Genomic DNA, 26,849 nt, shown 5'->3' with positions numbered 1-26,849 from the left:
TATGACTATGGACATTTTTACTTGGCATGAAATTATCACAACTAGCATATTAAAAAAATATAGTGTATCCAAACAATTATTACAAACAGAATACCCACCCACATGCAAAAACAAAACTGAAACTTTTAAATTTTCTTCTGACAATCACACCTCCTAAAGGAAGAAATGCATCTTGTTCTTGCATTGGAGAGTTCAGTTTGTAACCTAGGACTTGCTTGTCCTCAGTGCACAGAAATTAGATCGATCTGATACCATATATATATATTTTATTAATGATTTGGAAAATATTTAAACACCTTGTCTTAAAATATTTTATTCATCATGTTAAAATAAAACGTTCCATAATCAATTTCTTTTCTTTTTTCAATTTTTCGGGAAAAAACAAAAAGTGAACTCCAGACAGCAGATCTCTCCCCCACCCCCCTGGAGAAAATAACTGCTTTGGAAGGTGGGCTCTATGGCATTCTGTTCAGCTGAGGCCTCTCCCCTCCCCAAACTCTGGCTCTCTTAGACACAGAATATCCAGGAATTTCCCAACCTGGAGCTGGCAACCCTAGTCAGGACGGCCCCCAATGAGTTCTACCAGCAGCCATTGAGGGAAAAGTTAGTTCCGCAGAGGAGCCAAGCAGTAGATGTGTTTTCATCGGGAGAGACAGCTGTTTGCCAGTAATTCTGACAGGGAACAGTGGCTGAGGTGGCAGTGGGTGGGGGAGCAGACCCAGCACCCGGCCAATGGCATGCGAGTACTCTTGAGTGGCGGCTGATGGGCCAATGGCTGATTGAGCTCATTGCACAGCCAATGGGAGAGTTGGAAAGTGCCACCCCACTACTCAATTATATGTAAGGAGAGATAACCCCTTGGCATTTAACTGAGTCAGTTAGGGTCAGCAGAACCCCACTGAAGGTGGAAAGCATGATGTCCATGAAGACCTCAAGATTCCCAATCAGTATTACCTCAATCTTGTCACAGTTTCATTTCCGTTTGTGCACTCAGCCATTTAACCACAGCAGTCAGGCTCAGGAGCTCTATTGTGGGGGTCCACAACTTTTTTGAGCTGGCAGGTACCTTTGGGGTTATGATGCAGAGTGGGTGGGTGCAATGTAAGTGCCTGACCGCAAAATATGTTTACTACGCATAACTAAAGACCAAATTTTGGCTCATGCTCACTGACTGCCCCTCGATTCTTCATCCATTTGCATGATTCTAGAAACATCTGTACTATCCTCTCTTTTTAATGGATATCTTGCCATTTACAGCAAGTGTAGAGCACCCATAGTTAGTAACCTTCAGTTAGACTGGATTAATCTGTTTTAACAGGGCAGGTGTAAAATGGGGCAATGTGGCTAAAGCACCTCACACATTGGTGGTGGGGAGAGCAGGCCAGATGATTTAATGTCAGCTTACCCATTTTTAGATTCCTGTGGTTTCCAGATAACTGCTCTACCTTAGTGCATGAATCATTCTTCACTGTCATAATGTTCAGGCCAGATTTCATGATCTCAAAACGCGCAGCTTCTTGAGCTGGACTATTAAAAGTCTGACTGACTTTGGTCTGTATTTTTTGCGTGTGTGATGCCTGCTGCAGTCCACTGTTGTGTTAGGTTTGCAAAGCAAGAGTGCCTTTGAATGATTAAGATGGGTCCCCAACCTTTTGGAGCCTGTGAGCAGCTTTGGAATTTTGAGAGTGGGTGGTGAGTGCCAAATCCAAAATGGCTTCCACAGAACAATATCTCCTTCCTTCTGTTGCAGAAGAAGCACAGAAAGGGAATAAAGAATAACAAGGGAAAGGCTGAGAGGGAGGAAGGGAGAAAAAGAAGGGGGAAATTTAAAAAAAAAGCTTGAAGGGGGAATGGAACCACAGGCCCTGTTTTTTACCAGTCCTCCTGATCCTCAAGTAGCTGCAGCTGCTATTGCAGCTGTGGAAAGCCCTTTCATTTGAAGGCAGTCAATAGTGGCCCTGCTCACTTTCTGAAAAGCCCAGCAGGCACTGTGGCGCTCACAGGCACTACATTGGGGAACTATGCTTATGTGTGACAACTCTGTGTTAAGTGACCATATGCATGTACTCTTGCTGAATAATATAAGCCAGGAGTGTCAAACATGTGGCCCGGGGGCCGGATCAGGCCCCCGGAGGGCTTCTGTCAGGCCCGCAGTGGAACTGGCTGTCTTCTGCTGCTTCTTCCAATTCTGCTGCTGCCGCGTCATCGTAGATTTGCAGCTTACAGATACACACCTGAACAGCATACTCAAGATTGCAACAACAGACAGTTTGATGCAATAATTCAGAGCAAGAGGTGTCAGTTATCAGACACTTTTAAATAAACAAAATATTGCAAGAGTGCTAATGTTTTACACATGTTTTTATTTTACGTTAAAAAAAAACTTTATGTTTGTGTCCTTTGTAAAGTTTATATTTCTGCTACCTGGCATTACATTTTATGACACACATGGCCTGGCCCAAGAAGATCTCATTTATGTCAGATCCGGCCCTCATAACAAATGAGTTCGACACCCCTGATATAAGTGATACCTTGCTGGATCAGACCAAGGTCCACCTAGTCCTGTATTCTTTGCAATCACAGCAATCATCAGGTTGATGAAATGAAAACCAGCCAGTGGTAGATTGGTGGATTCTTTAGTCTGTCTTTTGCCCATCAATTAGTTGTAAGGCTCCACTGGTGGGACCTTCGGGTATCTTTTCTGTAATAGTTAACAAACATACTTTTTAGCAGTGTGCTTGCTGTAGTATTTCATAAACTCTTTCCTGCTGTCTCTGTATTTTGACACCTATTTTATTTTGGTGTTCTGTTAAGTCTGGTACTTGTCACACTGTGCTCTTAGCCTAACTTGCTGGTGGTGTGCAGCCTAATTTGCTTGTCTATGCAATGGTCCATTGGTGTCTTAAAAGTTGTTTGGAGAACATGCATTTCTTGGAAGGACTTCTTTTAAAATGTGGAAAGTTGTGAGCTGGAATCGAATGCTGCCACGTTTATTACTTTTACACACACACTGAGAAAAATGCCCCCAGGTAAAAACACAAGAGCTGTCCTGCTGGCTCAGAACACTGGTCTATCTAGTCCAGCAACCTGTTTTCTGCCTTGGTAGAATAGATGGCCTGCAGAAAGGTCGCAGAGGCCAAAGCCTCCCATTTGCTGTTGCCATCCAAATACACAGAATTAGATTGAATGAGTCCCATTGATCTGTCTCGCTCAGGATTGCCTGCTCTCTAAGTTCTTAGACTGAGAAAGATCTTTCCATGTGTTTGCCACTTGAGCTCTTTTAATCAGAGATCGCAGTGGCCGAACCTGGAACCTTCTTGTACAAAGCATGCGCTCTTCCCCTGAGCCACAATTCCTTACCATAATGGGAAGTCTTTTGCGCTGGCGGGAGCAACTTTCCACTGTGCTTGGTGGAATCTTTTCATAGAAAAATATCAGCATCTTCCTTCTGCATTTAAGAATGCTGCAGTAGTATAAATGATTGGCAAAAGCAAATGAATGTTAAAACATTCATTTACATAAGCAGGGGAAATTATCTGAATGGCCTGCATTTTATAAATGTGCATATTGTTAAAAAAAGGGGTTCTCTTGCACTTCTGGATTTTTGTGCATGTTAAGGTTTGGACAGTTCTGATAATGAAGTTTATTGGTTGCTTGAACCATCTGATGAGTACATGTGGATTGAACAGTTAAATTGGAATGGGTTACAGATCTCTCAGGAATATTCTGAGTAGAGTCTGTTGGATCCTACTTGCTGGACTGTGGCCAGAGAAGCTCCACTGTGATCTGTGGACAGCCCTGTGCATAATTTCTGTGCCTGCACTGAAGCAATGTGGAAAATCCTAGAGCAGGCCTTAAAAAAATGTTCTTTGCCTCTAGGAGCCAGCCCAGAAATTTAGGAGCAAGGCTGATTTTGTCTTCAGAGTTTCGTATTTCTGTGATATTTTCCAATACTAAGTTCCAGAAAGAAATTTCTAGGTGCCATGGCAAGTTAGTCCCTTGGATTTGTCAGGCCTTGCTCTAGCCTTTAGTCAATAAATTGGTGTTTATATCCACTTCATAGAGTGTAAACTTTCTGCACATTTCCTTGTGGCATGAGTGAGTGTGTGTGTGTTCGAGATAAACTCTTTGCTAAGTTCTTTCCTGAGTGCTGCATTCATAAGACTCAAAAAACATTCTCAGTGTTTTTGCTTTTATACGCTTTAGCTCCCCCCCCTTTTGTGTTTTGGTGGATTTTCACTTCATTTTTTAAGTATATATTGCATTCAGTAGGAAGATTCAACAGCCCTTCCATGACTGCCTGATGCCTTGTTACAATTGCTATCTTGCTTGGCTTTTGTAAGATGCTGTTCTGAAATGGCTCAAATGCTTAGACTCTTGTTTCCTTCAGCAATTTGTAGCAGGGCAGGCGTGGTAACTTATTGTCTTTATGAAATTCAAGTGAGCAGATGGTTCTGGGAGATACTGCCAGGATGTTGCTAGAGTGGTTTCAGTCATTAAGCAGTTAGTACAGCTGTTTAACTCATTAGTTAGGGCTCATTAATGGGTAGTCGCTACCTGTTTATGGCATGTTTATTGGAATCTTATGTATTTCCAACAGAGCCTGGACAAGGTACATAAAATTGCACTTGTATAGCTGGAACTGAATTGTGAACTGAAATGAAGATGGATTGATAGACGTGCTTTAAGGCTTTGTTTCTGGAGGAAGGGAAATGGGGTAGAGAGGTTTTTCTTCCCCATGCCTTTGATGCAGCCCTGTGGGTTAAGGTAGATAATCGCCTCTGCAGTTTTGTAACCACAGTGGAAATTGCTGTGGTGATGAGTCATCCATGCGCTGCTTTAATTGCAGTTTCTTGGATGCCCTGGCAGTTCTGTTACTTTTTTGCCAAGCTAGTTGGAACAGTTAAACTGTCTGTGCACATTCAGGTTCAGAATGACTCTCCTGGAAAAAAAAAAGTTGCACCACATTCATTGTATCTTACAAGCTTAGTTGCAGTTCTGCAGGCCCTTGATTCCAGGGAGTCATCTGTCAGCTCTCTGCGCCAGCAGATGGAGCAAGGAGCAGGATTCTGAGCAGATATTCATTGACACTTAGAATGCTGGATGAAAGAGTCCGCTTTGGCAGGGAGGACGGCGTAAAAATCGAATAAATAAATAAGAGTGAAGTCAGATGCCATATTTGTGTGAACAGTACCCAGCACGACACCTGTCTGCATTCAGATGTGTACTCTGGAACCGAGTGCTTGAGCCTGGGCAGAAAAGGGAAGAACTCCTTGAGTTCAGCATAGTTGTCTTCTTCTACCAGCCTGCTACTTACCAGTTTTTCAGTCCATACGCTGCTGATACCTAATTCTACTTCTCATTTTGATCACGTGCTAAGGAGGCAGTTGATCCACTGGGTCGGTATCTTCAGGCTCCCATGGGCTCAGTGAGCTTGGATGAACTGAAATTTAATCCAAGCAAGATGAGAGGTGGTTCAGGAGCCTTAGGTGGTGGAATTTAAGTTGCTGTTAATGGAAGTCAGGTGGTAGCCGTAGCTTGCAGTGTTGGTATGCCACTTGAGTTGGTATGCCAACGGTGACCCTTCCTGAAGAAGCTGCTCCTGGTTACAGTCACACATGCCCTGGTAACTTTGGTGGCTGTAGCATGTTCTGCATTGGTATGGAAAAATTCTCTGAAAATTTTGCTGGCTCAAAATGTATGTCTGCCCAGTTACTTCCTGGGATTGGTACGTCAGTTCCACTATGATTGTCCTGTGGACCTTTGCCATCAGTCTCCTCTGCCACTTGTGTCTCCTAGTGTGTTTTTTAGTATAGCAGTGGATATTCTATGTTATTGATGTTTGCATTTTGTAATTGAGAGTCTCACCATTCCATTGAGAGTTCTGTAGCAAAAATATTTATTCATTTTTAGGCTATTACCCTGCTTCTATCCCTGTTGGTGACCCAAAGCAGCATAGAAGCATGCCTGAGTGAAATTTAATTTAAAAATTCAAATAAAATACAGTTCAGGTAAAATGGAAAATGCAAAACCTAGATGGGTCTTGGATTCAGTGGACTGATTGATTCAGATGCCACAGGCTGTGATTATAGGCATGGATTATGAGGCAAGCATCTAGAGACCTTTAGTTTATACCAGAAATCTCACCCAGCCAATCCCAGGATTGATAACTTCCAGCCAGTCCCAGGATCTATAACATCAGGCGGGAAGGGAGGGAAGAGCTCAGTCTTGATGTTACACAGTTGGTTGCCTCATTCTTCTGATTTCCCCTGCCGGCTGCTAAACGTCTAGTCATGCATGGTCCCTTGGATCAATTGCATTTGGTTGAAAATATGCATATGCAGCTTGAGCCATGTGGGTTCTTGTTCTTCATGCCCCTCTAGCTCGTGAGAGAGTTTTCAAGACAACAGACATTCAAAGGTGGTTTGCCATTGCATACCTCTGCATCATGACCCTGGTATTCATGGGAGGTCTCCCCTCCAAATACTAGCTAGGGCCAACCTTGCTTAGCTTCTGAGATCTGACAAGATCTGGCTAGCCTGGGCTATCCAGGTCAGGGTGGTAAATCCTTAAGATCTGCTAATAAGAATTGATTTTCTTTCTCATCTCCTGACCTTCCTGGGCTTGGCTTTGGCTAAATTGAGTTCACTATGGCAGTGCTTTCCACCATGCCCGTTTTGCATCTGATCTTGGGGTGCCAGGCTTTAAGGGGTGCCAAATTGGGTGAAAGCGAATGTAGCCTTTATTTTTTCATTGTTCCTTTGAATGCCAAGAGTAGATTATACCTTTTAGAATTCTTATTCACTATATTGAATGGGGCTGGAATGGGGAGCGGAGTCTTAGATTGCCTATGGCACAAAACTGCCTTGAACTGGCCATGGGTGTTCGTCTGCTCTTGTAGTTGAAGGATAAGAAGAAGAAGAAGAAGAGAAGAAGAGATTGGATTTATACCCCGCCCTTCACTTGGAGTCTCAGAGCGGCTTACAAACTCCTTTCCCTTCACCTCCCCACAACAGACACCCTGTGAGGTGGGTGGGGCTGAGAGAACTCTGACACAAACTGCTCTTTTTCAAGGACAGCTGTGCCAGAGCTTGTGGCTGACCCAAGGTCACATCAGCAGGTGCAAGTGGAGGAGTGGGGAATCAAACCCGGTTCTCCCAGATTAGAGGCCGCGCACTTAACCACTACACCAAAGATAGTGGGGTGCGTGGATTCTTTCTGATTTGAATAAACTGTAAGAACTAGAATTTTATTTAGAAAACTTCTATGCTGCTTCTCCAGGGAGTGAAGCTGCAGAGGGGGTCAGAGGTGGGAAATACAATCTAGAGTAAACTTTAGCTGTGTCTTCATTTTGGTTTTTTCTTCTTCTTTCTTCCTGGATTAGACAGGTCATATCTACAGAAGAAAGCTTTGAAGGGTAGCAACACGCAACAACCTTCAGAAATGTTTAGCTTGCTGCAGTTTAGGGTTCAGCTATGCCAAAGGTTTATTTTTTATCTACATACAGTGGAGAATGATCTTGAATTCAGTACAAGCAGCATCTGTAATACCAGCACGGGCTTCTACTTACTGTCAGCTGTTTTCCCTGTGAATTTTGGCTGTGTTGGCAGAGTCAGTCTTCCTTCTGTGTTTTCCCCATACGTCTAGCAACATGGTTTAAAGCATTTTTGGAAGCTAATTACAATTTTCTTTTTAATTCTGTTGAGCCTGTAATTTGTTTAGTCAGTGCAGACAGACTTGTCTCCTGGAAGTATGTAGGGTTCCAGTACCTTACCTGCTAATTGTCCCCTAAGGGACACAAATGGGGGATGGTACAGAATGTGCAGTATACTGCAAGCTTCAGAGTCCGGCTCAAATATCTTTGGCAGAGCCTGTGCGTTCTGTTCTCCCTGTTGGCGGTGCACCAGGCTGCAGCTGTGTCTTTGGGTTTCCTAATAATTAGATCACAGTATGAGGTGGAACTTGCCACCTGCACCTTGAGCTGGTTGCCTCCATGTAGAAACTGATATCTGTGACCCCTGTGTGTGTGTGTGTATGCAAAAGCAGGCACTCTGCTCCCATCTGTTTCTCTTCCATAATACAAAACATTATTGAAGAGCCTTTAAGGGGGGCTCTGCAAGCAACTTCAGAGCCACCCTGAATAGGGGCACTTTTTCCAAACAGGCTTGATTGCACTAGTGCAGTGGTACTCAGTTGGTTGCAATTACCGTCCAGCAAAAGAGTCATGTGACTACTCTTATGGCTTGTCCACTAGCCCACCAAATGCACACCTATTGTAATAGAAAGTATAACCATTAATATTAAATGTATGATGGTAACCTTTTAAATCACCAGAGTACCTCCGATTGTGTAGGGTTCTTTGTCTCTGCCAGTGCTGAACCTTAGCTATCCCTTGTGGACTTGGAGTGAGGACAACGCCTTCCCACTCTCACCTCAGCATGAGGCACAGCTACTCGAGCAAGAGTAAGAAGATGGCCAGGGTGACCAAAGGAGAGCACGTTGGCCATGGAGGAAGGGATTAAAACAACTACCACCTCACTGTGGCCAGATCACTGTTTTCCTTGGTGGCTGCCGTGGTGGCTGTACCTCTCTGTGGCCAGCTTGCTCTCCTCACAACAGCCACCTGGGTCCTGAGAGAAGAGAATGGAGGCTGCAGAGAAGAATGGGGGGGGGGGTTTGTTGCAGAGGACAGGTTCTTTACTTCCATCCCTGGCATGAAGTTGGCAGCTCAGGGAGGCTCGTAGCTTACCCATTCTCCAGTCTCTCTGGCAGCAGCTTTTTCTAGGTGGGAACTGCCTGCAAACCACAAGTCCTACCAAGCAATGGCCCTGCTCACTTTCCTGGGACATAGGGCAGTTGCCACACTGGGGGAACAGTTCCCAGAAGAGCCATAGGTGGCATATCAAAGAGCCATAGGTGGCCCCCTTGTATTCATGGTAAAACAGCTGCTGTGACCGTTATAGGGATGTGATGGCCAGCAGAAATGGATGGAGGGAAGAGACAGCCAGGAGGTTTTCTGTGGGCTTTCCCCCCGAGTGTTAGTGGAAAAACTGAAAATAGCTGAAATATTTTGTCTTAGTTAAATGCTTTTAAAGGCAGATTTTAAAAATATTGTGTTGGCTCGCTGTCATCAAAATGTGCTCCAACTATTAGTCTACACAATATTTATTACAGTACAAAGATGCTGACAGACAGCATATGTAAGTATGTGTGTGTATTAGAGCTGTGAAGTTCCTGCTTCTCAGTGATTGGTCCCTGGAAGAAAGTTAATTACAATTTTGAAACTGCCCAGTTTAGCTGGAACGCCATTCATGAAAGTGCTAATTTATGGAACAATGCATTTATAGAAGTGAAACACTTTCTACAGAAAAAGTGTATTAATGGAAAATGATTTGGAAAATTTCCCACTATACATCACTTATAATGCATCCTCTGTTCATTTGCCAGTAAAATAAATTCAAATCTGTTAAGAAAATATATATTGCAGATGTTCTATTTTTCTCAAAGTTCCCATTGTTAATCAAAATACATTTCCCACCACTTCAAAATTTCCAGAAACTGTACATCTCAGGACAATTGTGCTTTTTCTGTTGCTTGATGGGCACAGCTGGGGTGCTGCTGAAAGAGAACAAGTTAAATTCAAAGTCTTTGCTGCTTTTTGTCATCGTCACTCTGTGATACAAATAGAATATGCTTGGGGTGGGGCAATGTGGGGGATAGACCCTTGAAAAATGAACTAACTTAGACTGACTTGGCTGTTGGGTTGCCAGCTGCAGCCAGTGCAGTTATCCACCCTTAGAATTTCCCAAGGAGAAGGGTTCAGGCCCTTGCCCATTTCTTGGCCTCCTGACTTTCTGGCATGTCATCATTTTTGAGCTGCTGTCTGCCTCCCTGTTGAAGAGTGGTAGGACCTCAAACTTTCCTTTGTTTTGCTGTACTACATCTCATTCTCTTCTACTTCACAGAGTACAATAGTGGTATCTCTGGGGTGTCCAGTCCAGGATGGGACAGCAAAGCCATTGCCTCTCTTGCACCTTATCTCTAGCAGATCACATTTGGGTGGCCTGCAGTGATTGCTTGTATGCTTATTTATTTATTGATCGTGTGGCAGAGTTACACACAGAAAGTATATAATAATATAAAATGTGTAACCAAGTTGATACAACAGGTATGCAGACCGATTGGGCAATCCCCCTAATTATTAATATTCTACCTTAATGTCTACCTTAATAGCACCCGACTTACACACAACCATACACCTAAGTACCTTGGCATTACCCTGCACAGGACCTTGAGCTATAAACACCATCTTACCAATGTAGCAACAAAAATACGCATGCAAAACAACATTCTTCTGCAGTATAATGTGGGCTTCTAGACTTTTATGCTCCAGCAAAAGTGGAGTTCTGGTTAGGGTAGGCTCAGTTTTAGTCTGTGTCATTGGGTGAAAATGAAACATGGAAGTAATGGAAAGTTTCTGGAAGTCATGTGGATTTCAGTTGAGGCATGGCTTTATTTCCTGTCTGTTTAGGTCCTGTGCCAAGACACATTTTAACCAGAACAGAGAATCTTTCCTCTCCAATAGACTGGGTACACAGAAGCTGTGGTACCCATGGGCTCTTGATGAATGTTTGCCCTGTCTAATTAAAAAAACAACAACCATCCAGTTTTGTCTTGATGTCAACTATAAATTGGGAACATTTTGCAGTATTTATGTGCTTTATTTTATAGTCCACTATTCCCTGAGATTCAAGGCAATTTACACAGTGTAAGTGAAAGTGGTCAATGTGAGGAGACATCTAATAAACAATATAGTAGGACTAGGATTACGAAAATCTGAAACAAGTGTAGATGATTAGACATAATACAGAATGCAAATAACAATGTAGAAAAATGGTGTTAAATGAGTAGAAAACAATGCAGTCTAGTTTTAGCTACCTCTACCTCTACCTCCAAAGGCTGGGTTGAGCCAGTTTTGTGTAGTGGTTAAGTGCGCAGACTCTAATTTGGGAGAACCAGGTTTGATTCCCCACGCCTTCACTTGCAGCTGTTGGATGACCTTGGGCAAGCCATAGTTCTGACAAGAGTTGTCCTTGAAAGGGCAGTTCTTGAAAGAGCTCTCTCAGCCCCACCTACCTTACAGGGTGTCTGTTGTGGGGAGGGGAAGGGAAAAGAGTTTGTAAGCTGCTCTGAGACTCTGAGTGAAGGGTGGGGTATAAATCCACTTCTTCTTCTGCATGGGTGAAAATTAAACCTTTCTGTCTTAACTTTCCCACTAAAGGGGCTTAAGGTGTCTTCCAGGCAACACAATATAAGCAAAAATGCTAGCATAAAATTAGGAATTAAAATAACATCAATAATAGTAAATTTCTTAGCTGTCTCAGCACAATACTGGCAATAAAATTTAAAATAATATTGTAAAAAAATTAAGAATTGAACCTTGCCCTCAAATAATCAACAATAAACATTTAAAACAGAGAGCAATAAATAAAAGCCAGAATATAAAGATGTTAAAAATTTGCAGGGTTGTTTAAAAAGAGAAACCCTTTGAAATGCAACAAAAACCAAATCAACAGAGGGCCAGGATAAAGAAAAAAGTACACACATACTCTTTGTTTTGTTTTTGGACTGGCAACTATATTTTTGGGGGGGAAAGACTTGAAAGAACCATAAGAGAAGCCATGTTGGATCAGGCCAAAGGCCCATCCAGTCCAACACTGTGTGACACAGTGGTGAAAAGCCAGGTGCCATCAGTGTGTCCACCAGAGGGGCCAGAACTCCAGAGGCCCTCTCACTGTTGCCCTCTAAGCACCAAGAATACAGAGTATCAGTGCCCCGGACATAGTATTCCATCTATACCTTGTTGCTAATAGCCAGCCACTTATGGACCTCTGCTCCATATGTTTATCCAGTACCCTCTGGAAGTTGTCTATGCTTGTAGCTACCACCACTTCCTGTGGCAGTGAATTCCATGTGTTAATTACTCTTTGGGTGAAGCAGTACTTTTATCTGTTCTAAGCCTACTGCTCATTAATTTCATTGAGTGCCCATTAGTTCTTATATTGTAAAAAAGGGAGAAAAGTGCTTTTTTCTCTGTCTTCTCTATCCCATGTATAATTTTGTAAACCTCTATCATGGCACCCCTCAGTCATTGTTTCTCCAAGCTGAGGAACCCTAACCTCTTTAACTTTTCTTCATAAGAAGTAAAAGGAGATACCTGTATAGTAGTTAACTAATAAGAAGTTTCCACACAGTATGAATTCTGTGTGGTTGTGGAAGAAATACTTTTGATTTTAATGCATGGTGAAGAATTGACCTCATTTTTGCATGTGGATGTGTTTGCTGAATATTGTAAAACAGGATGCCCCTAAACCCCTTGATACTGTACAAATTTTACTTATCAGAGAAGATGCCAAGTAACGATAGAAGAATTTATCACTGTCTTCTGCCAGCAGATGAAGACTTTTTTGTTTTATCTGGTGTTTGCTCAGTTTCCTGCCTTATATTTTGTTGCTGTTTTTGTGTTTTCTTGTGTATTTTAGTTCTGGTTTCAGTTGGTTTTATGACCTGTTTTTATAATGCTTTGTTTTTCATTGTTAGCCTCCTTGGTGGTCCTGAATTGGCAAAAAGGTGAGGGATATAAATTTTGTAAATAAAATAACTTTCTCTGATAATTGGAAATCTTTGATTTTAATCCCCCCCCCTTGGTGGTATGCTCAGCGTTCTGTTGTTGTGCTTGTAGCACTTTAATTGTTCAGAATGAGTTGTGTTATGCAGGATGTGTTGAGCAGTTGTTGTAAGATAGGTTGCCTTATTTCTTTCAAAACTGATGATGGAAATAGTAGCATCATTCATGTGGTCGGACAGTGGCTTATATGTCTCTGTTAGGCTTTAAACATAGTTGCTTCCTCAACTGTGCTGGTTCAGTTTTAGCATTTTTGTTGTGCTCTTTAACCATGATCCTTGCAGAACATCGGGGCGGGCGGGGAGAGATGTCTGTGTCAGCAGCCCCTCCCTACCCAGCTTTCCTTTCCACACTGTGATCTTGTCTATAGCTTTGCTCATGAATATCCTTTACAAAGCAACTACATGCAGTACAGGGAAGAGATCAAGTTCATGATGTTCCTCTCAAGATCATCGTTCCGTGGCTCCAGCCAAGCTGCTTGGTTCATTAATCCTCTATCACTGGGAGTTTTCTTCTCTGAGAGCTATGACGTGCCATCTAAATTGCGTTTTGTTTAATGTTGACTCTACAGGAGACACAGGGCTGCATTGTCCTTTGGCCTGCTCCTCTCTGGAAGGAGACCACTGGTCTGGATCATGTGTGCCAGAATTGGAAACAAGCTGTGGGCTCCTATGCTCCAGTACCCTTCCTCACTTTTAGTTTTGACAAACCATAGTGCTGGGATTATCTGAATAGGGCAAACAATAGGGTTGGATCCCGATAGCTTTCCCACTCAATCTCACCTTTTTCTCTTGCTTTACTATATTCCTTGTCCCACATGACTTTATGTGCATGTCATGTGATTCCCCAGCATAGCCTTTTTGGTGGTCAGAGGGGGACTCCTTTCTTTTTTCACCAGCAGACAAGCTGGTTAGAGCCAAGCCAGAGTATTTTCAAAACCTACCTGGATTCCAGCTCTGTTTTGGAGGCATATGATCTAGATCAGGGGTGTCAAACATGCATCCCTGAAGGGCTTCCATCAGGCCTGCAGTGGAACTGTCTGTCATCGTCGTCTTCTTTCAGTTCCGCTGCTGCTGCGTCATCATAGGTTTGCAGCTTACAGATACACACCTGAACAGCATACTCAAGATTGCAACAGATCAGACAGTTTGATGCAGTAATTCAGAGCAAGAGGTGTCATTTATCAGACACTGTTAAATAAACAAAGTATTGCAAGAGTGCTAATGTTTTAAGCATGTTTTTATTTCTAATATATTTCTGTTATTTTTACTATGCTAGCAGGAGACAAACTTAGAATGACAAGCAGATTAAAATATTATATACAAATGTACGGTAATGAAATAGAAGTAGAATTGGAATCTGTTTTAAACGTAACTTCTTGAATACAAATGCGTTCTTAATATGAGATGTATAATAGACCTTCCTTCACACCTTGATATATTTTTTGTTAAAGATTCTAATGAATATGTAGAAGTGGCAAGTAGGGCAAGTAGACAAATGGGTACCTGCTCTTAGAAGAGTGGGGGGCACCCTCCTTCCATGGATGGCGTGTAGCAACGGTGATGGCTGTGTGGTGGCGACGGGCGATGGATGAACAGCGATACAGCAAAGTCGGGCGACCAATGACCCAGACGGAGAGGAGGTGTGACAACGCAGCAACGCAGCACGGTCGGAGCCAATAAGGACAGAGACCAGTGCTGCGACCGTTGCAGAGCCGCGCACCACGAAGGTCCGCCCAGAAGGAGTCGCTACCGGAAGATCCCGCCGAGACACCATCAACTTGAGGAAGAACCCACCATGAACACACGCTGCTCGGGAGCCTGGTAGGCTTTCATTTCTCCCCTGTACTGTCTGGCCCTAGTTAGATACGTTAAATACTTCTCTGTAAACCGCTCCGAGCCTTCGGGAAGGAGTGGTATATAAGCTGAAATAAATAAATAAATAAATATTAAATACAAAGTAATGATGAAACTAATGATGTGGACTTGGAAAAAAGCAAAAAGATAATAGAAATACATCAAAAATGCAGAACATATTAAAGTTTACATTCTGAACGGAAGCTAAGAGCATGTTATTAGGTGCTCTGCCTAAGAAATTACCAAAAAAATTGGAAGAGATATTCAAATACATGGTGACAGCAGAATGGAAATTAGACATCTGTCTACACTTAGAAGAATGGGAAGATAAACTTGCCGAATATGCAGTAATGGCAAAATTAACAACTTATTTAAGAAACAGGTCAATTATGAAATCTGAGGAGAGATGGGGAGTGTGTACTATGTGTACTATGCAAGTAGGTGACAAATTTAGAATAAGCAGCTTAGAATACTGTATACAAATGTATGGTAATGAAGAAGCAGCAGAATGAGAATCAGTTTTAAATGTAACATCCTGAATATAAGTGTGTGAAGGGAAGTGGACCCTGAGGACATCTTTGTAAATTTTCTTATTATGAGATATATAATAGACTTTCCTTCTATATTTTTGCTGTGTTATCTACCTGTTAAAAGTAATAGTGAATATGCAGAAGAGGTGAAAACTTGTATTACTAAGTAGCAATGATGAAACTAATAATATTGCTGCAAAACAGACCAGTTATGAAATCTGAAATGTAAAATGATGAATATAAATATAGATGTACCCATCAGAAGTAAATATCATTGTATGTTACAAAGTCCAAAAAACTTTTCAGTGTAACTAAGGGGATGTTGGGGAGAAATATTATTCTATCTTTTATAGTTGGTTGCATATAATCATCTATGATATATTTAATTATGTTAGGTGACCCTTAGGTGACCCTTTTTCTTTCTGTAATTTCTTTATTTTGAAAAAATGTATAAATGTATGAAAAAAGAAAATTCCAGTGTATAAATCTATTAATGTTTTCTATTCATACATTCATCTCTGTCATCCAGGCACATGGAAACAGGATCGCTTGATCTAAATGGGTCTTTAAAATGCCACTGAAAGAGACCAATTTATATGTTTTGTGTAACAAAACTATTTTATATTTATTTACACAGATTTGATTTAGTGTACTTTATCAGGCTGAGATTATCTTCTGTTAGAAGTCTCACTTTGGAACCCATTTAAGAATTCACAGCTCCAGTGATCTTTCCCCTTGAAACGGAAACCAGGGAACCCTATCACTGGAAACTGTACATAGCCTGTGTTCAGGAAGTAACCCTGTTTCTGCTGTCTCTCCTGGTTTAAAGGAACTGCTGGCTTGTTTTACATCTGGGTTTAAATAATGCTCCCCTTCTCCAAATCTGAGCAGTGATCCATACAGTGTGTGTCAAGAATCCCTTGACAAAGCAACAAGGTTGTTCTGCAAACATGGAAGGAATACTGAAAACTGTCTAGAGTGAAATTGCAAATAAAGGTTTTACGGGAATAGTACAATATCTGGGCTGGAAAATTAGCAAACTGAAGCAGTTGAAATATAGTACCAAGCATCAGTATATCTAATTTGCAACATGGCTCCATCTGTGGATACTTAAGTCTGTTGGTTGGGGTTATGTAGAACATTTCTTTCCAATGCCCCCCCCCCCCCCAATTTGCAGAAATATGTGGAAATTAATTTTTTGGGGGGGGGGTGTTAAATTGCACCTCCGAAATGGAGGAACATTGTCTGCAGTTGTGCAGACAGCACTCCTGTGCTGGCGTGTTGGCAGCTACCTGTCTCACTGTGAGGCTGCAGGCTAGTGGGGGAGAGTAGGAGCCCACCCCCACTGCCGCTGCTGACTTCATTCTTTGCAGAGCAATTAGGGGAAGGGGGAGTGGCGAGTGGGCATGCACAGGCAGCAGCAGTGCAGCCAGGCAGGCAGGAAAAGCAGGAGCCTCTGTCTCCCCACCACCATCAGACACACAGAGGAGGTGGCAGCACTGTGGGTGGGTGGGTGGCACTAGTGTGTGGGCTAGGTGGTGAGGACAGAACCTAGGAGGAGGAGGCTGGAGTGGGGAGACAAAAAGGGAGGGGAAGTGTCCACGAGAGGGGGTCAGGACAAGTAAGAGAAGGCAGTGGAAAGTCAAAGTGTATGGGATTCCCCACAGATGTCGTGTGGCTCTACCTCCAGATGATGTCCAACATTAGAAAGTCTGTTGCTCTAAGCATTCAAAAACTGCAAGTACTCCACTCAAGAATGGAGTCACTAGGGACAACTGGGGAGAAAAACAAGAGAGAAGTAGAGCTTGCTATATCTTCCCAGCTGTGAGCCAAGATCCCGGTCCTTGACGCAGGGGTCCAGGCGTGTAGGCAGAAGTAATCCAGAGGGAAACAGTTGCAGGCATGTGTTCTCTGTGTGTCAGGGGATACGTATGCAGCTGCACAAATTGTTTGTACCCAGCCAAAGTATATACTGGGAGTGGTACGGTTTAGGGTTTGATTCTGGCCCCTGTGTGTATGCAGGGTACGGTTTAGGGTTTGATTCTGGCCCCATTTGTAAGACTAGCAGCCAAATCCAAGGATGAGATTATTTTTTGCCCAAGTTTGGGAGGAAAGGAAGGTGTGATGAGGTAGGTCATCAGGAAGTGGATGAGGTAGGTCATCAGGTATGCAGTATAACTGGACAAAAGGGAGGGGTGGCCAGATCAGGGTCTTGGGAAAATTTCCATTTAAGACAAAATATGAGAAGTAGCCAGGCAGGAAAAGGTGTGGTCCTTGGGGAAGCACCTTGGTCTGGTGGCTCTGGCAGATAATTCTAAATAGTTCAAAAATGAGTCTTGATGAGGAAGTCCTTTTAGTAGGAAATGGTAGTATTGGGCATGTTTTTGCCTTGGCCAACACTAACGTAATGGTTTCCCTTTGTAGCTAAAGGCCTCCCCCTTAATCACTTATATTTGGCTTACATTTAAGATTGCACATTTTATGGCAATGAGCGTTGTCAGGTGGTGTCCTCCTCTGTCGTTCTTCTCTGAAATGGGCAAAAAGTCCTGTTTACTTGATTGACATGATGCACAAGGAGGAGATAGGCCTGGCTGGCATCATGGTGGGCAGGTAATAGAAGCCATCCCTCACTTTGAAGGAGAAGGACCTGTGGAAGGAGGAAGAAGGCAGTAGCTGTAGGCACTAGTTAGGGGGAGGGATTCCTCTTGGAAGCTTGAAGAAGCTGGAAACTCAGGCCACGGTCATTGCAGTCTGTCCTACATAATTCCCTTGCCAGGGGAACACTTTCTTCCAGGGCAGCTCAAAGCAAAGGCTAGAGGAGGAGTGTAGAGTTTTGCAAGGCGATTGATAGGTTGCAGGAAGATAGAAAGATGGGAGAACATTACGTTGTCGGTTGAAGCATGCTCTCCCATCTGGTCAAAACCAGCTCCCACCTTCCTTCAGCTTTTGCAGAAGGGCTTGTTTACATCATAGCCAATGTGTAATAATATTTTGCTTCTGTTTCAAAGAAGTCACTCAACTTGTTTCTTCTAGAATTGTCTGCTGACAAGGTTGTACTAAGATTTTTTGGAGAAAGGCATGGGGTAGGCTAATCTGTTTTTTCTGTGTAAAGGATTTTAAAAAAATGTTGTTGCTTTATGAGCTGTGTCAACATAACCAGCATCGGTCCAGGATGTCCTTTTTGGCTGTCATCTGCTTTAACATTGTATTCAATCAATCAATCAATCAACCAACCAACCTTTATTGGCATATTGTATAGAAACTGACAGGCAAGGAATACGAAGTCATATGCAGTAAATAATACATTCCCTCCTCTTAGAAGCCCAAAACAGAAATTTGATTAACATTGTATTGGGGGAAGGGGTGTCTTTAATTTTGTTCAAATTATATTTTCATGTCTTATATTTTGTAAGCCACTTTTAGTTCCCAGTGCAGGAGAAAAGTGGGATGAAATATTTAAATATAAAATTTAAACACTTGTGTTTGGCAGGAGTTACACATATTCATGCTGTGAGATGGTAGCACTCTGCAGACCTTAGATGGCAGAGTATTTTAAAGGTTTTCAAGTTCATGTGGACTATTTGCCTACCTCTGCGATGACTTTCCAGTTTCTGGTCAGCACTAGAAAACACACAAATAGTCCAGGTTACATGCACTCTAGTTAAAAATGTTAAAACTCTGTTCATGCCTTCCACGAAAAGTTGAATTCTGGAACACATGAATTGTTCAGTTGTGAATAATTCTGGGTGGCTAGGCATGGGGATTGGGATTTCAGTATGCAGGGTGGACACACTTCCCTCAATAATTAGGAGTTGATTTTATAGTATAAACATTGTGATCTGGCACTTTAATATCTAGAAAACATGATTAACCCCCAGGGTTGCTTGCAGGGTCAATTGGTGGGGAGAGGTGGCGGTGAGCCACAGTGAAGGTTGGAAGAGTGAAGTTGTTTGAGGGGGACACAAGGGGGATGGGGTTAGAGGGTGGTAAGTCAAGACAGTGGTGGAGGCAAAGTGCTGGAAGAGCAAAGCTGTGTGGGGAGGGCACTCAGGACATGGGATGGGGAGCCTCAAAAATACACATGGTGTACACTTTGAGTAACCAACACATATGATTAACTGGCAGCCCCAGTTCCCCAAGAGAACCAGGTAACAAAGATTGTATTGTACTTGTAAACGAACAGACATGAATCTGAGTACAGAGTGTAAGGCACAAAATTCTGTATATATGCAACCTTGAATGGAGTACATGATGTGTTGTCCTGTATTCTGGATAGTGATTTTTCCAGAAGGCTGAAGTTGCTGTTAACCCACTGTGATCAAGTTAGGGTTACTCTTGGATTGAGGCCTAATCCTTGGAGCTGTGATATGAACTCTTCCCTCCTACCTATCTTTTTGAAGGCTGTTCTCCTTTTTGGACTGGTCTAATCTTGACTTATCCATGCTTGACTGTGGTAATGTGCTCTTCGTGGGGGCTGCCATAGACAAACTGTAGTTTCAACTGTTGGGAGTATGCAGTTGTCCTTCGATTGTGTTGTACTGGGTGTTGCGAATATATTAATCTGGTGTATCAGTGCACAGTTCAGAGTATTGATACTAACATTTTAAAGCTCTGCAGAGACTTGGGTCTTCAGTGGTCAACTGAAGGGCTATTGGTTGTACTTCCTATTTACTTTGGGATATTGTTATGAAGCCTGTTTTCTTGGATAGGATGAGAAGCCATCTCATCTTGCTTTGCATTTTTGGCAGATTTTCAGCTGAAATTTTTTTGTTTGTGACTGGGCTGAGTTTCCTGTTGTGTTTTAATAGGTGGCTTGTTTAATAAATGTTGCTATGTTTTTGTTGATTTAGGTTGGTATTGTAAGATTATAGGCAGTGTTCCCTCTAAGCTGAGTTAGTGTGAGCTAGCTCACATTTTTTTAGCCTCCGGCTCACACATTTTTGCCTTAGCTCTGGAAGGATGGCTCCAGAGCAAACTAATTTATGCAGTAGCTAAATCGCTTGCTCACAACTTTTATGCCAGTAGCTCACAAAGTAGAATTTTTGCTCACAAGACTCCACAGCTTAGAGAGAGCATTGATTATAGGACTTTTTAAATGAGTTCTTTATACTGAAAGAGTTCAAATTTCATTTTAAGGCAGGCAGTCTTTTAAAATACTGCCATTTGGAACATCCCATTTTAAATGACCCCCTTTTAATCCCTTTTTAAAAAAATTATACATATAAATGCCTCATATCATTCCTTAGGGCTGCAAGCATTACTTGTTAAGTCTGTTAAGTTGGCCTTTAACTTGCTGCTGTCTTATCAGAGGAGTCATGAATCTTGATCAGATGAGTCACAAGAATGATTGCTTGGTACTGCTGATATAGTTGTACAGGGCTTGATTCAGCGCACTTAAGTTGGTGATAAAACCAATAAATGGCTGGTCTATGTAATTATATCAGGATGGATAATGGATGCATAGGAGTGTATTATATAGACTGGTATGCTATTTCTGACTCATTCCAAACCCAAAAGGTGTAGTGAAAAATGTTAATGTTCCTATAGTGAGATTTCTTCCTTATTGGGAGAAAAGAGGGAAGCAGAAATCTTGATTTACTATTAATATTTCTATTCTTGTGTCTGTTTTCTTCCATTTGAATGAGAACCCTTTAGGCTTGAAACATGTTGGCTATTGCAGATATTGGCATGAGTGCCAGATATTCCAGCACACCATGAGGATTCCCAGACTTTTTTCTTTGTGCCCTCATCTTAAAATTCCTTAACACATATCTTCTCTTTGGAATCTTGTAATTGCCGAACTCAAATAATAATCCAAAATGAAGCTGCATTCAAGCGAGGGATAGGTTTCCTCACTGCCATATGCAAAACTGTTCTGCAGTTATCTGAAAACTTGGCAGTAAGCATGAAACATTCCTAATCATGGTCCAGTTCTGTGTTTGGAGCGTGCTACTTGAGATTTTAGTGTGCCTTCCCCCTCCTCACACACCACTCCTGCCAACAGAAACTAAAGTTGATTTTCCCTGGAAGACTGTCTAATTTATTTATTTGGTTATCTATACTCCACCTTTCTCGCTCTTGAGGCAGATTACGTAGTGTATGTCTTACATACATGTCCTCTGCATGATGTGTTTCCTTTGTAATTCCACTGGAAAGACGCTATTTGTTTGCTGGGTTTTTTCCTTGCTCAGAGGAACTGGGGTGCAGCCTGGCACCAAAGTCTGTTTGCATTCCCAAAAAGGAAAAAATGCCAGATGGCAGATGATCAATCTTTTATTTTACAAAGTCCCTATGCATGTCGCTGTGCAGGCTTTGTCAAGGGGAATCAGAACATTCACCTAGTGCTGGAACCTCCACATCTATCAACTGGCATTTTTTTCTTTTTGTTCTTTTGGCACATTGCTGGGTCGTCCACATCTATCAACTGGCATTTTCCCCTTTTTGTTCTTTTGGCATATTGCTGGGTGCAGCCCAGTCTTCTTTATCTACATTCCCACCAGCACTGAGCACAGAGGTACTTGTGAGTAAAGGTCTCTAAAAGTGTGGCCTGAAACATCTTTTTTCCCCCTCCTGCCACAAAAATGTCATAAGATCCAGCCTGAGCAGGAGTTTCAGAGAACTTGAAAGCTTGCACGCTGTTTTGTGTCATTTTGTTTGGCCCCAGGGATGTGAATTTTCCAGGGAAAATTTGAATCCGATAACATTCTAGAAAACATAGCAATTCAAATTTAAATAAATAAATTTAAATAACTTAAGTAAAAAAGGCAAATACAAACCTGGCCTACGTATGAGCACAGGGGTTTGTCCCTGTTTCGTATCCCACATTTAGTCCATCTAATTTAGTCCATCAACAGCCCTGACAACTATAGGCTATATTTACATACGTAGAGAAGAAAAATTTCCACGGAAAATTATATTACGGGAAAAATTTTCTGCTCTGCGTCACTGTTTGATCCTAATAAAATGAATTCTGTTTTGTTTTTGGATTCCAAATAATGAGCCAGTTTTGAGCGTCTGTACCAGCAGTAGTCACAACAAACTTTGTTTGCTTGTGTTTATATAGAATACAGTGGCATGAAAGGGTATTTTATTAGCCCCAGAAACACACATTAGCCAAACTGGAAAAATACCTGGCTCCAGATCTCCCACAGTGCAGTCCTAAACAGAGTTGCACCCTTTTAAGTCCATTGACATAGAATGGTGTAAATCTGTTTAGGATTACATCAGCAAATGCGTAAACTCTTGGAACTGGTAAACACTTTGTCTTTCCCACTTAACAAGACTGAGGGACTAAATAGAAATATCAGTACCATGGTCAAAAGATGAACACTATTTGTGGCATTATCTAAATACATTTATATTGATGTAAAAACAACTTGGCAGTATAAGCTAAATGAGAAGATGCATGATGGTAGTTGTGTTGCTTCCTTGATCTGGAGAAGAGTCATAATATTCAGTAGAATGTCTTGACTTAAAAGCGGCATTCATTTTGATTGCATGTCATTTTTTTTAAATGCTGTGCTTAAATATCCCTGTGGAGAACTGCTTTGAAAGAAGTTAGTTGTTAAAAATACCACATCCTGTTTGTTGAGATGTGTCTGTTCATTGCAAGGCTATAAAAAGTACGTCTCTCTGGTCCCCCAGCGTTAACTTTAGAAAACTAAAACAAAATGGGCACGAAGTCTTTTCCCACAGCTGCAGGAAAACCGTGCAGGGGGTAGCTTTTTGTCCACCTCTTGCTGTTGATTACAGAATGTAGATGGAGACTGTTTCCTGGCTGGGTGGGGTCAGAAGGTAAACAGTGACTGTCACAGGAGCTCGACGACGACCCTTCACTGTCTTCGTCGTCCGAGCTCCCAACCCCACCAAGCTCGGCCACATTGCCTCACCCCCTCCCTTTCCTCACGGAGTATGTTGGCCTCAGACACCTGGACGGGGGAGGGCGGTTACATCACCATTCCCTCCACACTCGTCCCTGCTGGATGACGCTCTTTCTCTCTCTGGGCTGCCTTTCATCCAGGAGTCATCCCCGGCCTCCTCTGTCTCTTCCCTTATATCTCCCCCACCCGGTTCCCAGTGGGCTCTGCTCTTCCCGGCGCCCTCCTTCTCCTCGGCCCCCGCCCCCTTACAAAACCAAAGACGCGCGCCCTGGGGCGTGGTCCCTCCCTCTCCTGCCGTCTCCCCTCCAGGTCACTGCTCGGGCCGTCTCGTCCCCGTCACGCTGTTCCCGGCTTGTTGTCTGGTCGAGGCTGGGGGCCGAGGCGCCGCCACCTGTCTTGCCCGTCCCACCTCTCTTCCTGCGGGGCCCCGAGGCGCCGCCTCCACCGCCCCTCCTGCTAGCCCCGGCTCCCTCTGCAAGCAGGGGCAAAGAGGCCGACACCTCCATCTGTCCCGCCGCCCCTGCTTCCTCCCGCATCCCTTCCAGCTGCCTGGGTAAGTGGTGAGGGAGTCGCAGTCCATCGTCCCGGCTCTGTATGGGGCCTTGCGTCTCCGGCCCTGGGGAGTTGGATGTCCCGTTCTCGGGACAGTGACACAGTGATGTCGTGCGCTGAAGTATAAAACCTGGAACATCACACTGTGTTTTCTTCAGGCTATGTATATAATTCCCCCACCCCAAAGGAAAATGCTTCCTTATCACTGAAGTACTTCTGACGATCTGCTTACAAGGGTCACTCTGTTCTGAGATAAGGTTCCTGGTTCTTCCCCACTTAGTAAACACAGGAATTGCATGGGTGCTTTGCAAGCAGTATCACATGTTTATGAATGGTGTGGGGAGGGGGAACAGTCAGTCAGAACCTGGAGAAGCTTGGAACTTGGCTGCAGAGGGTGGGGAGCAAAAAGGAAATTGTATCAGCTTGAGCTAGAGGAACATGGGAAAGAAGGCCTCCTGGACATGCATTGCTGCTCCCATTGCGTCTCATGGAGTATTTACTTCATTTGCACCCCATATTTCTCCCCAATGGGAGCCCAAAGCAGGTTACATTGTACTCTCCTCCTCCAGTTTAGCTTCACAACAGCTCTAGTGTTCCTGGTCCCAAGTTCACCCAGTCAGCTTCCATGCCAGAGTGGGGATCCAGATCTGGGTCCTCCAGATTCTAGTCTGGCACTCTGACCACTGTGGCACAGTGGTGGTGTATTTGTGATGCAGCCGTGTCCCATTCACCTGCTTACTTTAAACAAGGGGCCAAACATGTTCAGTGATTAAATGCTTTAAAGCAAGAACTTTAGGAGGGGCGGGGAGACGAGCAGTGGATTTGAATCAAGGATACAGCTCTAGACTTGAGTGCGAGGAGGCCCAAGATCACCAACTGACTCTACCTGATTGAGAGCCAGACTGAGTTTTGTTGTCGCCAACTGTGACCCAGTGACGATGGGTAATGATGAAGATGGGAATAACTGGGGCAATTCACAGCACCACCCTTATATGATGCTTTGCAAGAGTTTCATAGGTGGGGAACAGGGCAGGGATATAAGCAAATGCAGCTACACATACTTATGCTTGGTTCATTTATATATTTAATTCCCACCCCTACATCCCTTGCCCCCTGTCGTTTTTTAAAAAAGTTTTTTTCCCCAAGGCAGCTTTTTAAAAAGTTTCAAAATGTGGATTTTAATGCAAAATAATCCACAGCATTAGTCCAAGTGGATTTTCTTACCTTCTGCAGCAGATGCTTCAGCCTTCTCTGCTCCTTAGTGCAGATACCTGTATGGCTTTTCCATCTATATGGGTCCACCAACCCTTGATGTCACCTTTTCAAAGCAAGGAAGCAGGAAGAATTCCACTTCTGCCAGCCTCTTATGCTGGTTCTGCTCTTGTTGTGGCACATGGATGGGAGATAATGTATGCCCTTCAATTTAAGGAGACCTAGAAAGTCCTTGAGTCTCTATTGTATGCCCTTCAATCTAAGGAGACCTAGAAAGTCCTTGAGTCTCCTTGAATGAAATCGTGCGGGCTTTTTTATGCTTTATAAGCTTTTAGTGTGTCTATATGCTTTCTTATGAAACACCTTCTTTGGAAAAATCCCACAAATCCCTTGGCCAGGGCTAGTCCCTTTGTAACTCTGATTAAATAGATTTGTGTTTAATATGTAGGCTAGTAACCTCTGTAGGTATATTGGCAAAACTGGTAATAGTTTTCATTGTTCTGAAACAACAAGGGCCTTTTTTTGTAGAAGGAAGGCAGTGCATCCTGACCTTTTTCTTTCTTTCCTTAGACTGACAATGAAATTTCATCAGACTGCAACCACGTAAGTGTTTTTCTTTTTCTCATCATTTTGATGCTTGCTCCTTACAGAGAGCCTCTGTGGCTTTGAACTTCTGCTCTTAACAAATGCCCTGCTTTCTAACCTTGACATCTCTGAAAAGAAAACACTTGTTTCTTTTTAGCTTCCTGCAGTTATGTATGCAGTTTGTGATTTCTGAACCTGTCCTGGTGAGGAGGGCGGGATACAATTTAAATAAATAAATAAAAAATAATAATGCCTGGCTGACCCAAGAATTCCTTGGCAGCCATTATGACAAGAACACCTGTGCCATTTCCAGGAAAAGCAATGCAACATGGCCTTTGTATTTTGTGTGTGTGTACACCCCCCCCAACACACACACACAGAGCGAGAGTGAGAGAGAGCACACAAGTCACGTAATGGGGTGCACATCAGTTGTCCCTGGGTATGTAATCTACCTGCAACTTCACCCCCACCAGAGTATAGTGCTGGGCAGAAAACACACTGGAACTCTATGTAACTGTGCTTTTGTGGAGATGGAGAGAAGAAGATCTGGAACATGCTTCTGAACAACCACTGAACACTAATCTGCAAACCTGCCATAAGACTGAATTCAAGTGTTTAGTTTTCTCTATTTTTGTTTTTGAGAGGAATCTTCATACTTGGTCTAGCGGATGAGCATCAAGCACTTGCGCGATACACTTTGGAGCTTGGCATGCATTGTTATGTGTGTATGTGTGTTTACTTGCCTGTTGACTACTTTGAAAGAAGTATTCTTTGGCACATAGCAATAAAATTAATATCAAATATGAGAAGCCGTAAAATGAGCACATGGCATTGCCAGGATGATGCACCTCTTTATCAGCAGGGGAGTGTGAATGTTAAGAAGTTGTTTAAGTGGTTGGACAAAATTTAGTCATCGTGTGATTGAATTAGGGAACTCTTCAAGGCTCCTTTCCTTGTTCTTTCAAGAAGCCTTTCCTTGTTAACCATGTTCTCTAATTCTTCACAACGGAGAACATTGGATCTTCTTCGTGGTCTCTGTGCTTCACACCAATGGGATCTAGTGCACCTGCGCTGGATCTGCCAGTGCCTAGCAAGCTCTCTTAAAAGGATTTTCGTGCCTGGCCCAACTGAGCATGCTCAGGAGCCCCAGTGAGCATGCCCAGAAGGGCAGGCACGGACATCCCGCCAGTTCTTTCCTTTCCGCCGCGCTGAGCAGACCTTTCTTCTGATCTGCCAGTGCCTAGCAAGCTCTCTTAAAAGGATTTTCGTGCCTGGCCCAACTGAGCATGCTCAGGAGCCCCAGTGAGCATGCCCACAAGGGCAGGCATGGACATCCCGCCAGTTCTTTCCTTACCGCCGCGCTGAACAGACCTTTCTTTGAGAGGTCTGGCCGGATCGCTGTTTTTGGGTCACTTTTTAGTGATCAGCTCTCGTTTTTTGCCTCAGTTTTTCTTCAGTTTTTCTTTCTCTTCCTGTTTTTTCAAAAAAAAAAGGAGAGTTTTTGTTTTTCGTCGTCTGAGGTAAAATTGCCTCAGGCCTTCGGACCGCT

The 26,849-nt window shown here is 43.0% G+C and overlaps 1 protein-coding gene across 1 annotated transcript in view; it reads left to right on the top strand.

Annotated features, from left to right (window-relative positions):
• The window catches only part of GLG1 (golgi glycoprotein 1), a 100,972-nt gene that overhangs the window by 11,967 nt on the left and 62,156 nt on the right, over window positions 1–26,849 (top strand). The window contains exon 2 of the mRNA XM_015429712.1: window positions 25,286–25,318. Within this exon, the coding sequence (XP_015285198.1) occupies window positions 25,286–25,318 (33 nt within the window). The remainder of the gene's footprint in view (window positions 1–25,285; window positions 25,319–26,849) is intronic.

Source organism: Gekko japonicus, unplaced genomic scaffold (genome assembly GCF_001447785.1).
Source record: "Gekko japonicus isolate JY-2015 unplaced genomic scaffold, Gekko_japonicus_V1.1 scaffold815, whole genome shotgun sequence".
Lineage (NCBI taxonomy): Eukaryota > Metazoa > Chordata > Lepidosauria > Squamata > Gekkonidae > Gekko > Gekko japonicus.
This window is presented reverse-complemented; position numbering and strand designations above follow the sequence as displayed.